Source organism: Rhinichthys klamathensis, unplaced genomic scaffold (assembly GCF_029890125.1).
Source record: "Rhinichthys klamathensis goyatoka isolate OS25496 unplaced genomic scaffold, OSU_Roscu_1.1 h1tg000131l_1, whole genome shotgun sequence".
NCBI classification, from domain to species: domain Eukaryota; kingdom Metazoa; phylum Chordata; class Actinopteri; order Cypriniformes; family Leuciscidae; genus Rhinichthys; species Rhinichthys klamathensis.
Genome location: NW_026606666.1, coordinates 1,050,058 through 1,065,764, shown reverse-complemented (window position 1 = coordinate 1,065,764; position 15,707 = coordinate 1,050,058). Strand labels below are relative to the sequence as shown.

Genomic DNA, 15,707 nt, shown 5'->3' with positions numbered 1-15,707 from the left:
AGGGGAGACATGGATTACCCCTCCAAGAGGTAGCGGTCTTTGGACACAACTGCATTGCAACCGACTGCTCCACCGGGGGGGATCTCCATGTACCCCTTAGCTGCCCCAACATCGAGAGTAGTGAGGGTGGAGGAGGTACTACAACGGTTTCGGACAGAAAAAGATGCCGTCCATGATCTATTGACCTTGTCATGCACTTCCGGAAAGAAAGGAACCGGGACGGGACGCCCACCCTGCCCCATGAAACCAATCGTCCAGCCTCGTGGCACCGGGACACGGTGGAGGCCTTCACTCTAGCTCGACTCTCTCGGCGGCCCGGGAAAGCATATCCATCAGCTCTGGGTCACATTCGGACAACGCTTCGATCCCCGAAGGCGGCAACGCAGCCGAATCTTCATCCCCGGAGGACTCAAGCTCACCCTCCGATGCAGCGATTGAAATCTGGTCATCCGGCAGACCCCCAAAGGAAACGACTGGTGCCCCATGAGACCAGCGCGCTCCTTCAGAAGCTCCACAGCTTGTGGTATACTAGAGGGGTAAGGGGCCCACGGAGATTAGTTACTCGGCGGAGAAGCCCTCACTCTGATTCTCAGGTCTCCAAAGCTATCAGCCGAAGTAGCCCTTTTCTGGTAGCCACCAGAAGAGGAACTAGATCAGGGGATAGGCAAAGGGACTCCACTTCTTCTAAGGTACTCAAGTCTCGACCGCAATTCCGAGATGGTCATCCTCCCGCAATGGGTACATGACTCATCCACAAAAGCACCCTCAGCGTTCTTAACAGCCAGACATGTGAGGCAACGAACGTGACTGTCAGCCGGAGCCAGGTAACGGCCGCATCCAGAGAACTCTTATAGGGAAAATAGCTCTCTCTCTGGTGCTGAAGCGCACAGGGGAAATGGCCGTGGCACAACCAGCAGAAATAGGGCAGCCCGCTGTTTGCAATCACACACATTGAAAACGTGGCACAATCAGCAGGAATCAGTGCAGCCCGCTGTGTGCACTCACACTCAATGAAGGTGCGGCACCACAAGCAGGGATATAGTGCAGCCCGCTGTGTGCTCTCACTCTTTAAAGAGCTGTGAAAACAGCTGTTTTTTGCAAGCTCTTTAAGAGATTGCACCGTAACGCGAACACCGACTGAAGAGGCTTCTTCCCCAAAGCACAGAAGGCTCGTAGAACACTCTCATCGAAGATTGCAGAGCAGAACCGCTCGGCTCCAATGCGAAAAGCAAATTTGCAATACATCCGCATCCGTATTTGATAACTGATAATGTCAATACATTTCACATTAATTTTCATCTTTTAAATTTAAGATATTGTTATTTCATCATTAATAAACAAAAATCAACTCTATATCATTCATCAAGGACTTCAATTAATTCATCAATGGAACTTTCATAACCCAAAAAGAAGCATCTAGAGTAGTCCCAAGAAGTGATTGATGCACGGAAGTGGACAGAGACATGGATTTCCATGCATTTACTTTTTTTTCCAAATGTGAAAAGTACACTTCATCGTGTTTTTATTCGACACATTTCACAATAAATCTTTGCTGATCTGCACGCTCACTTTCTCCCTCTCTGTCATAAATTAAAGTTTGTAATTGATTAAAGTTTGGATTTTGAGCATTTTCTTTCTTTTTGATCATCTGTCTTTTATTCTGACTGCTAATACTCTGCTTTAAGTCATGTCTTGCTGACATGAAATTGCATTTTGTGCTACTGTATGTGCTCATGATAGAGCAATTTTCGACTGAGGGGGAACATCAACTTTCCAAAACACTCCAAAAAAAAAGGTACTGGAGTAAAATAGAAATATCACAAAACTATTTTTAACCACAATTACAAAGTATTTACTCAGTAATGTTATCCATAGACATTCATTTGAAATAATCCAGCATATTCCACAAAAAGTGTTTAAGAACAATCATCTTTCAATTTCAAAACTAATAGTAATAATATTTGTTTTCATATTAATATTATTACTCTTAGTGCATTACAGCAGTTTAAAAGTCAAAAACACTTGTGAAAAATTAATTAAAAATAAAATCTGATCAAAGAATGAAAATGATCATTGTGCTTTATTTCTTTCTGAAACAAGAACAACAAATCTCTAAATTGTCAATACTTTATTCAGAATAATTCAATTCAGAATTATAACAATTATTTCAAACCTAAATTAGTATTATTTTATTAATATTATGAAAACACACAAACCTGCACATAAACAAAAACTCATATTTCTCCCATATATCCACCAAGTTAATTTTCAGTTTAAAATATATTGTATACTATTATTGCATTTCACCTGTGTCTGTGTCTCCCTAGGACTTTTATTTTGAAGTATATCTTCCTGTTGTTCCAAGTTCACATTTCCTTTGTTCATTTCCTGTTTCTCTTGGTTTCCTTTCTTCTTGGTTATCTTCACCTGTGTCTAGTTTAGTTCTCATTATCTTGTGTATTTATTGCCTTCTCTTTCTCTTTTTTATTTTTCCCGATCTTGTCTTGACTAAGTGATTTTAAGCTGTTTTGTGTTTCTTTGTATAGTGTTTTCACCTACGTTTATGGATATTTACACCTTGTTCATTTGAATAAAAGATACAAATAGATCCATGCCTCTCCTACTCTCCTTCCAGCACACATTACAGTTATATGTTTGAGTACATAACCTAAACCCTACTTACAAACCTAAACACTTGTAAACAATATAAAACAAGTAGATAAAAAACTGTCAATATTTCATTAAAAAAATCGAAAAAATTCTGATCATCGTCCCAGCTGTCGTAACGTTAAAACAAAAAAAAAATACAACATCAACACAATACATTGTACCTATGATTTTTTATGAAAGTAAAGACACCTAATATAAAGTATGAAAAAGATCACTTTTGGTGTCTGTATAGTGACGTGCAGAGCTCTTGGACAAATGCCACTATTGGACATCTTAGGAGACAGAACAGGTTGACACTGTTACTGTATGGCAGGACTACTGCTACAATGTCTCTGTATTCTATAATGTTAAATCACAGAGTTTTACAGTTGATCCATTGTACAGCCTAAATCCAGCATAGAGAGGATGAGTGAATGTGGCCTGAACTCTGCAGATAAGGGTCATTGTGTCAGAGACGCCATAGAAGGACAGAGTTCCTGCACTGCAATCCACATACACTCCTATTCTAGAGCAGATGGAGGCTGCAGGGATGTCAGTCTCCAAATCATTGTGCCTGAATGAGTATTTGGAGGGAGAGCAGAACAAACTCCAGGAATGATCATTATATCCAAACAAACACTTAGTATTTGTTCCCTTCCGGCTGATGTGCTTATATGATACTGATATACCCACATCACCATTCCACTCCAGCTCCCAGTAACAACGTTCACACACTCTCTCTCCACACATCACCTGATAATAAACATCAAATTTGTGTGGATGATCAGGATACCGCTGGACTGTGTCAGTGTAAGTAGCCACTCTGTTCCTCTCCGACAGACGAATGTGTTTATTCGCTGTGTTTGGATCAAGTGTGAATTGATGAGCACCTGATGAAGATAAAATGTATCAGTGATCGGTCAACATGTAAATATTAAAGTGTTTTAAAAATAATCTTTTGAATTGAACTGAAATGTTTATAATATAATGAACATTACTATTACAGAAATTACTACTAATGTTTGAATCATAGAATATACCGGCCCACATGATCATGATTAGGGGCCAAGCACTGAAGGTGTGTTGGTTCTTATTATTATTCGTCCTTCTTTTTCTACTTTTGGAAGCCCATAGAACTGCATGTGAGAAAATTTTTAAATATTTTGATCTGCCCAAAAAACCTAAAACTGGTCTCTTGTGATTCAGTGCAGCATACTGAATGGGTATCAAATAATATCCAATGTTCCTATACCGGCCATTTTGGGCATCTGCCATTTTGTAATAAAAGGCTTTTCACTCGGTGAGTTTATCGGTGAGTTTCACGTCTTTGTCTGCTTACTACCGCAATCAGCTGTGACAGAACACCAAAACAAAACAGTGATTTTTGAGGCGTTTTTTCCCTCCACCCTGTCACCATTATTCTATTCTATTCTTTTGTTATGCCTGGACAAGAGGGGCATCGGTTCTCGTAACAATTTTGCCGCTTACATGGAGTGGGTGCTGGTAAACAAAAATTTGGCATTCACCATCCGCACGGCGGAGGACTACTCCAGACCCAGACTCAAGCCATTCACTGCCCGTAAGCTGCATGGAGGATTCGCTAAAGCCCGCTGCAGACCGTGGAATTCAGCATGTCGCGATGTACAAGCCTGAGCTTGTAATGAGGATGGAACGAGACATCAGCCCTGGAGCCTTAAACACACAGAGTTTGACCAGGTGTGTGAGCACGGTCGTGCATCACCGAGGGAGTGCTGGTGGATTTCGAGGGCTTGGAGGGAACCCCAGCCCAAAACCCTGCCACTGTGGATGAGTATAGCCTGGCCTCTGGACACTGTTTGGAACTTTTTGAGGAGGTAATTCCCCTGGCTGCATCCGAAATCGCTTACTTTCTCGAGTAGGTACTTAGTAATTACTTAACAACTGTTAAAAAAGTATGTTCTATATAGTATGAGTGTGTGTAAAATGAATGTAATCTGGACGTACTACATTCGTCATGTTGACAATGTCATTATCATGTGACAGCGTCAGTTACGTCACTTCACTGCTTTTCAAAAATCCTCTCCCGTGGCGTCATGGGATTGTAAAGTGTCCGTCGCATGCACGTTTCAGAATCTTGCCAAAAGAAGTAGGTTATCCGGGTACTTTTTGCATTCTCTTTTATGAGTACTGTGAATTCGGACATACTTATTTTGTCACATACTGTTTTTCACCTACTATATAGTAGAGAAGAAAGCAATTTTGGATGCAGTTCCAGTCTCTCCCGTCCCTGCTGGTCCCGCCCAACCAACAGTTTCCTAAGTTTCCTGACTGCCTGCCCAGCCTCCCTCTCTCACCCAAATCAGCCAGTTCCACAGCCCCGCCTCGGCTGGTTCCCTTCTGCCTCAGATCTTCAGGTTACCATCTCTGCCTAGTCTAAAGGATCCCCTGGCTCCACCTCCAGATTCTGAACCCATCATTCCTCTGACTGTCGACCTATCGGCTCCACCTTGGCTCCTCCCTCCCTCGGCTCCACCAGAAACCATCGTCCCTGCGGCTCCATCGGGCTCCCTGATTCCTCCGACTCCACCTTGGTCGAACGTCGTCTTGCCTGTGCCTTCGGCTCCATCTGGCTCCGCCTTGGACGATCGTCGTCATGGCTCCGCCTCAGTCTCCAGTGTCATCAATGTCGCGTTGGCTCTTCGACTTCTCCTTCTCCGGTACTCCTTCTCAGATGGCTCCATCTCTGTCCATCGTCCCCCTGACGATGAGTAATTTCGGAAACGACTAAAAACTCTGTATTATGCATGCTAGGCCAGTAGTTAGCGATGTCACTTTGACTACGCGTTTGCGCACATACGCATTCTTCTACTGGGCACTCAAACAAAACGCGCATGCCTATAGACTAAAAACGTAATACGCATGTGTTTCCCGTCCCCGTTTTCACAGTTTTGCGTTTTTGTACTTTAGACAGAGACGATAACGGTATTGTTTTCAAAAACGTGCACTCTGAGACCCATTTTCAAAAGTTTGCGTTTTTAGGCCCCTAATACGTCGCTGCCATGTAAATGAACAACCAAAACGCATAAAAAGTTTTCCATTTTTAGTTGAAAACGGTCTCATGTAAACAGCCTCTTATTCAGTGTAGTCTTTTTATGGTTGTGTTAACTCCCTGTGATCTCCAGTTGCTTTCCGTTTTGGATTATATTATTAAAGACTGCTTTCTACCGCAACCAGCTGTGACAGGCATATTGACACCACAGCAGCCACCTTTTGGTCAAAAGTTGTAAGTAATTTAATCATATTACTAGTGATTGTATTTAGGATTTTACAGCCATTTTGACTAGAATCATCTAAAAATGTCTTGAATTCCTATTTTTTGTTGTTAGTGTGCTTGGCCCCGTTACGTGTTGCTTGCAGCTATATTTATTTATTGTGATTTGCAGTAAAATTGTTTGGTTTTCTTGTTTAACTTACATGTACTTTTTTTTATAAACTCCTGTCCTGGATGGTGCTATATAATTTTCAATTCTGTCCATGTGATCTTAACATGGATGCCACCATGAGGATGGACCTTATGTCGAATAAAACAGCATTTTTGTGTAGTTGTTTCTGAATAAACAACATTTTTTTGTGTGTGTTGTGGAGAAATCTCTGATTATGAATAATGTAGACACATTTTTCATGATTTTTCAAATTATGTATACATGCATGCTCAGTGTATATATTTTACTTGTTTTCTTTGCAACTTACTTTGTAGGAAGTCCTTTCTGGTCCTTAGAACGATGTTGATGTGTTTAACTATGAAAATCAACATAAACAGGCAATTCTTAAGGAAAGAGGAAATTATCTACTGTACAGTATCCAATGTGTGTAGATGTATTCTAAGATTTTCAAATGATACTAGACTATGTAATTGAATGTGCTTTACCTACCAGAAATCTTTTGGATCTCCTCTTTACAGATATTCTCAATTTTCTCTCTCAGCTGACAGATAGATTGTCTTATATCATTAGTAGAGAGAGGTGAAGTGACAGTAATTCTCTCTGTAGGTTCAAGAGGTGCAGACAGATACTGAAACCCCTACAAAAAAGACAGGAAGATATCGTTATAACCTGCCTCCTACAAATCTCTACTACAGTCAAATACATGCCTTTGTTGTCTTACCTTGAGTGACTTGCCTTCAGCAAACTAATCTAGCACTTTGAATTAAACTTTATTTCACTTTAATTGATTAGAGAGCCAGTAAATGATGGACAATCACAACACTGAAATTATTTTCTACATTTCTATTACCTGAAGGAATTGGATGTGATTGTCTGTGTGTGAAAGCTGCTCTAACTCAGCATGTCTCCTCCTCATATCAGCAATCTCCTGTTCCATTCGCTGCAAGAGTCCTTCAGCTTGACTAACTGCAGCCTTTTCCTGATCTCTGATCAGCCTTGTCAACTCAGAGCGGTTTTTCTCAATAGAGCGCATTAGCTCAGTAAAGATCCTCTCGATGTCCTTCACTGCTGCCTGTGCAGATCGCTGTTAGGACACACATTACAATCATCATGTGATCCACAGTGGGCTTCAGTGGGACTGCAATGTCTTCAGATCTGAAGGAGAGTCTAAACAATACGTCTTTTAATCCAGCAGTGCTGTTTGTCTCCTCACGATACTCACCCTATGACACTCAACAGCCTCTCTCAGCTCCTGAATGTCTTTTTCTCGCTCCTGGATTCTCTCCTGGTATATTATCTGTGTTTTTTTTAAGTTTCTCTATTGAAAACAGAAGTAACAGAAAATATTTCATAAAAATAAATACAAAATCATCATGTAAAATGTTGTATGAATATTATATAGGTGTTTTTGCCAGAGGCACACGAGCACAACAGTCAAATACCATGTGGATATTGCAAAAGTCAATTGCAATTCTTGTGTGCAGTGTGCAAAAAGGTGTCTGTAAGCAGTGACTGACATGTAATTTAAGCTAGGGTTGTGCAGCGGGGCCAATATCTGTATCTGTTACAATCTCTAAATTATTCATATCTGTATTTGAATAAAACTGGAAGTGGGCAGGGCTTTACCCGGAAGTGCGTACAATTATAACTATAACTATGGTTTACAGCCTATCTGTTTTCTTGGTTTTACAGCCAATCTGTTTTCTTTGTTATCACTGAACAAATATGCCTTGTAACTGATACAATAATATTTTTTATTATGATTATCAATCAATCAATTGCTGTCCATCGTGTCCGATGACGACTTCCTTCGAATTAGATTTCTCCACAGAGTCCTGTTTTTTGCTTGGCGATCCCAGCTGCCTAGTGGGATCTGTTTATGTTTGAGATTTCTTTTTAACTGAAGCGCAGCTTTGGCCTGCCTATGCCACGGTGATAATAATAAGTAGATAATCTGTTTTGGTAGTCGACTATTGTCCAGTCTAGTCAGATGGCCAGCCCATCTCAGATTGCGCTGGATTAGTGCTTCATACATGTGTTGGTTTTGTCTAGTAACTCGTTGTTGGATATATGGTGCCACCATTTAATGCCTAGAATTTGTCTCAGGTGTCTCATCATGTAGGCAATGAGGTTGTGTGCTTGGGTCAAATAAACTGTCCAAGATTCTGCTCCATATAGAAGAGCTGGGAGAACAATTGCACGATACGGGTTAGTGTAAGGAGACAGAATATACCGTTTTCAAAAACCATTACGTCTATGGAGAGTGAGTCCCCACAAAGATAGTGGGTGTTTGTTACCAAACTCTGTGTGTGTATGTGTGTGTGTGTGCGCTTGTGTGATTCGTGTCCTGCTATTGTCTACATTGTGGGGAAATGTCTCCACATGGACAATATTATTAGCAGTAAATGTTTTGTAAGAACAAAGATAATAACAGCACCTTTCAGCCTGTCAACTTTCATGAAAACGCGACATCTCAAACATACAGTAGTAGTAGTAGTACATTAAAGTTTTTTTTGTGCTTGACGGACTTGTTTTGCTGTTAACAAGTAAAATTCTAAAAAATTTCTAAAAATGCTGCGCTCAAGTTTAAAGAAGTTCAACTTGCGTCTCATTACCTTGTGTTATTTCCCATTACACTGCCACAGACGCATACATTATGAACAGCCGTTTAGGACTAGCGATGTGTTCGACATGACGGTCCTTCATTGAGCACGTCACAGGACAGCGGTTAATCGCCTCAGTAATTAACTTCACGACCGTGAAGCCATATAGACCTACAGGCATTTCCCTAAACAGCCACAGGTCAGATTTCCCGCGAAGTAAAGAGCTTAAAATTACGAAAACGATTATTTGTTTTTGCTAATTATTCTTGTAATAAAATATCCAAAAATCACTTGCAAAATATGATATATTTCCTGCAGTTGTGTACTTACAATATCCCAAAAGTTCCCAAAGATTTTTAATTTCAGAAAAATTTCAATTTCAAATAATGTGCCGTCAAGTCAAGTCATCTTCATTTATATAGCGCTTTTAACAGGATTGTTCCAAAGCGGATTTACAGTGATAATAGGAAATTAAAGTAACAGAGATTGTTCTGGTTCTACAGCAGCTCCAGAATAAAGTTAATCTCAAGCTAGAGTCAGCTTTGATCGATTCACCTCCGTTGCAACGATCATCAGTTATTAACTTAGGGGCCGCTAACACGACACCGTTTTAACAGAAAACTCTACGCAAAATTCAAAAACGCGAACCCGTGAGAACGCCGATGGCGTTTTTCTTCCCTAAAAAAACATCCCTCAACAAACTACTTGTCCCGCCTTAAAATTTATAATACAGAATTTTTATCGCTTCAGCGTAGCCGTCCCGGACTCCCTGTTTACTTGTTGCCTGTCAATGACGTAATATTCGCATTATCCCTGGTTTCGGCTTGTACGGCCATAGTAACCATGGCGACAGAAGTGGACAACAGCGTTACGTCTAGCGGCAAGCTTACGCTGTTGTTGTTGTTCCGTTCAAACACAATGGACCATGGCAAGCAGACTTTGGGAAAAAAGGAGAACTAAAACGAGGATCAATATCAATGTGGCGTTTTCGAGATGCCGAGAGCTCCACGTCCGTGACAAACTTCGACTTGACAGAGACTCTTGCATGTACTTTAGTTAGACAGATGAGCAAATGTACATAAAACTAATCAATGTTATATAGTTCAACATGATGAAATGTTAGAACATGATCTGTATGTTATTCTAATGTTGATCTAGCTTACTGCTAGTCTCATATAGCCAACAAACAAACACATAGAATAACATTATAACTTTCAACACTCAAATGCAGTTTAGTGTGTGTAGACCAAGTGAAACAGCGCTGTGTTACCTCACAAGTTTCATTCGTTTAATAAACTGACCTGTGTGAGTATCAATACAGCACTTGCGGGTAATTCGGTAGAATGAAATGTCTTTATTCCTTTATATCCGCGGGACTCGCGTGTGGCACTGATATCTGTCTCTCATTAGCAATCGCGCCCTACTTTATCATGTTAAAAACATAAATGTATTCACTCATCCATAAACATTATTAGATCCATCAGCTTGACGACAAGTTCCATAATTCCACTGGAATTCTGCGTCATCAACCTACATCTTTGTTATTGTAAGAGGTTAGCGACCCCAAGCGGCGAAAAAAATTATATTGTAGCTTTAATGCACCAATTTCTGTTCTTACCTCTTTCTCTGTTCTCTCTGCTGCTGTTGGTACAGTGTCATGATTTTTATGTCTATCCATCGTACATAATGTACAAATACAGTGCTGGTCAGTGCGACAGAAAACCTCAAGCAGTCTGCCATGTTGAGAGCAGATCATCTTCTGGAGTTGTCCAGTGGCATCCATCAAATAATGTCTCTTACCTATGAAAAAATTCTCATGCTGTTCAAGGTGGTTTTGACAGTAAGAGTTCAGACACACAAGACAGGACTTGACTGCTTTGTCTTTTCTTCCAGTACAGACGTCACACTTCACATCTCCAGGTCCAGTGTCAACAGAAACTGCAGATTGTAGTTTAGTCTTCTTCAGTGTCTCCACCACTTCAGCCAGCATGGTGTTTTTATTTAAAGCAGGTCTTGGAGTGAAGGTCTGTCTGCACTGTGGGCAGATGTGGACTATCTTCTGATCCTGATGGTTCCAGCAGTCCGCAATACATGATTTACAGTAATTGTGTCCACAAGGAATGGTCACTGGATCCTTCAGAAGATCCAGACACACTGGACAGATGAACTGTTCCTGAGTCCATAAAACACTGGCTTCAGCCATATTACAGCATGTGAACACAGAAACAGAAGCACACACAACTGCTCAACAACCTTTTTTGATGAGTTTCGGTTTCCCTGAACTAAAGAACTGAAATGTTTCCTGGTTATTTGCATACAGTGCGGTGTGCAAAAAGGTGTGTCTGTAAGCTGTGACTCACCTGTTATGTAATGCATGTTCGCAGTGTTGGGCAAGCTACTTGGGAAATGTAGTGAGCTAAGCTAGCAGTTACTCTACATTAAATGTAGCTTCACTACACTGAAGCTACCACCCTGGGAAATGTAGCAAGCTAAGCTACAGCAATATGGTAAAAGTAGTTTACTACATCTAAGCAATTTTTTTTTTTAATTTCATTTTTTATATTGAACAAACTTCATTCCAAGTCAATGCTATCTCAGTGGTCAATAAAACTGTCTGTCAAACAGATAGGCAGGCATAATTTGTCAGTTCAATTGTTTATTCAACAACTGTTCCAAACCAATTTGGCAACAAAAAGGCAAAACCATAACTATAACTATATAAAACTATAACAAAACCAGGTGTCGAGAGTGTGTGCATCTTTCTATTAAGTACATTGCTCACGTGTCAGCCCAAGGATTGAGATTGGTACGTGATGTAACCGTCCGGAGCAGAAGGTGGTGGCAATTAATGCACCAAAAATCTAGTTGTAGGGCCCTATGAAATCCATTTTATTTTTTCCACATTCCAAAATCTGTTTTTTTCCGTTGTATTTTTTTTTGGACTCCCATTTTAATGGTTAAATGAAATTGTAGTAATCAAAAAGCATTTCTAATTAATTGAAATCATTAAACTTATACAATTTAACAATAATTTTAAATGGTTCAATTAAATTGTAATAACCAATTATTTCAAATTGAATGATTTAAGCAAAACTTTCTTCAAAGGTTAAAGGTTGCCGTGTAGACCTTTCTCTCTGTGTTTTTATGATATGACGATAGTTTTTCTCAAATCAAGCTAAAATGCTGCTGAAGTGGCTGTGTAGATGAATTTCATGCATTAATGTCCTCATATAGGCTGAAAACATTGCGAGCGTCATGCTTACCTCCGTGTGTGGAAAATTAAAGCGTGCGTTTGCGCCATTTATTCAGAGACACGCAGAACATGATTCATATTTAAATTGTCTTAATACTCACAGTCACTAGTCTATATCGCGATTCTATTTTAGTTTACTGACCTACTTTTCATCCAAGATCTGACAAATTCCACGTTATACAGTAAATTCAGTTTTTATGCCTGAATTCCGCGATTCCGTCCATGTTTTCCGCATCGCAGGTATGAAATCATATGGCCCTATGGTTGCCAACCGCGGTGAAACACGAAGAAGTCACCGTCACTTCCTGATCCAGCATCAGTGATACTTGTATTTCCGATTTGAGCTTGAGCTTTAGAAATTCTTGGGAAAATGTAGCTTGTGTGGACGCTACCGCACTACTTGATCAAAAAAAGAGCTTCGCTACTGACAAGCTATTTGATTCAGAAAACAGCGACGCTACCACCACACTACTGAGAAATTAAGTTAAACTAGTAGCGTCACTAGCGACGCTACTGCCCAACACTGCATATTCCAGCCCGATCTCACGGCAATTCGTATGAATTTTACGAGGTGGCTAATTCGTACTAATTCATACGACCTCACTCGTACAAATTCGTACGATTTTTGCTAATTCGTACATATTTTACGAGTTACCAAATTCGTATGAATTCGTACGAATGACCTACCCCTGACCCCGCCCCTAAACCTACCCATCAAGTGGGTTTAGACAAATCGTACGAATTCGTACGAGTGAGGTCGTATGAATACGAATTAGCCACCTTTTAATCACTCGTACGAATTCGTACGAATTGGTCGTGAGATAGCGTTGCATATTCGCATATTTATTGTCCTCACACAGAAAACATTACCAGTATACCATTGTAAAAATATTTACAGAATGCATATTTATTTGCAGGACTGTTATTTTAGTATAATTGAAATACCTTACTTTACTTTTAGCCCAAGTTTTAATCTTTATTTATGTGAATTGGGAAAACTGAATTAAACGCATCAAAATAAGTCATGTTTAGCTTAATGATTAGCAGCAGACAAGAATGTGTTATGTAGGTGAGAAATGAGTTGCATAATAATGAAAGAAAGTAAGTAGCAGAAAGTATATTATCATGTGAAATGCTATCATGCTTATAGAGATAACAGATACATGCGTGAATGCTTTCATATGTAAATGCAAAAACGTGTTTCTCTCACAGGCTACTTGTCACTTTAGCTCCACCAGCACATGCTTTAGTTTTTTCATAACTTCAGGCCTATGTGACCTTCTTCTTGCATAACAGTCCTTCAGAACCATTTCTGATCCACTGGCTTGCATTTTGGAATATGGCACGCTGCCTTTATGCCTGCTTAACTTGTTGTTTTCATGTTAATATACAACATGACAATAATTATAGCTCAGGTATATAACATAGGCAAGAGGCCAAACGTTTTTTCCAAACAGAGAGTCCAAACCTCTGAAAGATATCTGAGAGAGAGATTCAGTATTTGCACAAGAGAGATTGAGGATGTGTTCACATTTGTAGTTTGGTTCGTTTGGTCCAGATTCCGGACCAAAAAACGAACAAAAAACATTTAGTCCGGGGGTCTGTTTCAGAAAGGAGGTTAAGTGAAAACTCTGAGTATGTTAACCCTGAAATGAGGGAAACTCTGGGTTTTCCATTTCAGAATGGGAATTATGTAAAACCCGAAAAAGCAGAGTAAGTCAAGCTTGTTTTTGAAAGAGAGGTAACTAATAGTCAGAGTCAGTTACCATAACTCACTCTGTGAACCTAACCTGGCTGGGAGCAGGTTTTCTAATGTAAACCCAGAGTTTTTCTTTTAGTAAATGCATTGATCTAAGAATCTTTAGATATTTTGACTGGAAACCACAAGCCAAAAATGCTAAGTAAGAAAAGCATGCCTCGCATGTGAAAGCATGCCTCGAAGGAAAGTGTGCCTCTCTCTCATGCTCTTTCTGAGTTTTTGTGTTGTTTCCTGGACACAAACCCATGAGATCCATCAAAGGAGTTTATTGCATGACAGTGGTGGAGAAATCGGTTTAAATGAGTCTAATCTGATGAAAAATAAAAAATGAAAAAATTACGTTCCTTTGATAACATCTTGCTGTGACCACTGAAAGTAACTTAATAATTTGAATATCCTTTAGGATTTCTAATATGGTCGGATGCATTGATGACATGCATATGCATCATCGCACCTTCCGAAAATGAAACAGATTACTGTATGGAATGGAAGGATGCCAGATGGAAGGATAGTCCGAGATATATGCCGTAACCACCACCACCACAGCTGTTAAATACACACAAAATGATTCACAATTTATTTGGTCATCTTTATTTCCTACAAATACACAGCAAAAACTCCAGTGTTAAATGAACTCTGCTGGAAGTTTATATGGCTGAAGACTCAAGAGTGTTAAAGTGTTAAAATATGAGTGTTAAATTAACCCTCAAGGTGTTAAAGTTAATGAGATAATTAAGGGATTCATTGAGTGATGATTGACCATTATTGAAGAGACCTGATGTAAACAAGCAGAATCAGCAATGGAGAAAATCTTTTTTTTTTAAATACCGTTATGGTGATCAGTGTTTGCTTTAGTTGCTTTACCCTTAAACTGTTAACTTTATATTCTGTTGTATCTGAGTTATAACTGCCAGATGAAGAAAGAGAAAAGTTGATCAGGTGGTGTTAGTTATGTTTTGACATAATCATATTTTGACCCGAGTCACGCGGTTGGCGCGCAAACCATACAGTAAATGAGTATGTGAGATGATTAAATGTAAATTTTATTCTGTTATTTTGTGAGTTATTCTGTTTGGTTAAAAGGTAAATGTGTGATTATATCATTATGTGTGTTTGAAATGGATGCAAACTTATACGGGGAGTAATGTTTTAATGTAGGATAGCCTATACAATATCTCAAGCACAATTACAATTGAAGGTTTATTCACTCCGTGAAGCTTGAAGTGCATTGGTTTGAGAAAATGTATTTAAATAAGAGAGCTGCATTTTTGTGTTTAATAATTGTTGATTTTTTTAGTGTTTACTGATAAACATACTCTTACAGGGGTAGCTACGATGGTATTTAATATTTTTTAGGTTATATTTAATAGATTACAGTTGCACGAAAATTTTAATTTAGCTTGAAAAAGTGTCATTACAAGTGTTTAGGCTGCAGTTTTCATTGCATTTACACAGTTTTGACCAGCAGGTGCTGCCAGCACTCTGTGTTTTCTGTTTTGAGCTCTTGTTTTGCATTTGGTTCAACTGATTCTGTGGTCTGTTGCACAAAGCTGGTTTCAGTTGCTACCTAGGTAAGTTCGAGATTAGTTTGAGCAAACTCTAGTTCCCTTTCGAGAGGTTCCTCCTATTGCGTAAGTAGCTTACGCTATGGGAAAACTCCTTTTCTCGAGAAATATTGAAGTCTTTATGTAAAACGCATTGCAGCTGCACAGCATACAGCAATGAGCGAGGCAGCTCGGTCATTGGCTGTGCTGCGGCAACTGCACGAACCTATGACGGGGCGACTCTGAACCCGCTTCCAATGAGCGTGCTTCGCGCCCGCGCGCGTCAGAGCCCGCCAAGATGGGCGTGGCCAAAGGCTATATATTGGGCGCCCCGTCGTCTGAGTTCTTTAGATTTAATCTCCTTCAGCAAAGACCTTCTCTTCGCTGGATCCTCCGGATTTCTTGGAGTCTTTCGCCGCCGCCGTCGACAAGCCTACAGCAGGACTGCTTCGAGGACGCCGGCGCCTTCAGCTGCCT

The 15,707-nt window shown here is 39.9% G+C and overlaps 1 protein-coding gene across 1 annotated transcript; it reads right to left on the bottom strand.

Moving 5' to 3' along the window:
* Positions 1–2,959: 2,959 nt before the first annotated feature.
* Positions 2,960–10,964, bottom strand: LOC130089405 (tripartite motif-containing protein 16-like protein). The gene is made up of 6 exons (XM_056256713.1): positions 10,293–10,964; positions 7,294–7,389; positions 6,922–7,155; positions 6,561–6,708; positions 6,379–6,426; positions 2,960–3,539 (listed from the first exon to the last, which is right to left on the bottom strand). Exons 1-6 carry the CDS (start codon positions 10,875–10,877, stop codon positions 3,010–3,012), a joined length of 1,641 nt encoding a protein of 546 aa, XP_056112688.1. The 5' UTR covers positions 10,878–10,964; the 3' UTR covers positions 2,960–3,009.
* Positions 10,965–15,707: the final 4,743 nt, after the last annotated feature.

What these genes read in the sequence shown, in the direction of transcription:
- LOC130089405 (XM_056256713.1), bottom strand. Translation starts at nt 10,877, where the DNA reads ATGGCTGAAGCCAGTGTTTTATGGACTCAGGAACAGTTCATCTGTCCA. An exon ending in CAGAGAGAACAGAGAAAGAG is followed by an intron (nt 7,390 to 10,292) that starts GTAAGAACAGAA and finishes TGTTTTCAATAG; the next exon opens with AGAAACTTAAAAAAAACACA. An exon ending in CAGAAAGGACTTCCTACAAA is followed by an intron (nt 3,540 to 6,378) that starts GTAAGTTGCAAA and finishes TATCTTCATCAG; the next exon opens with GTGCTCATCAATTCACACTT.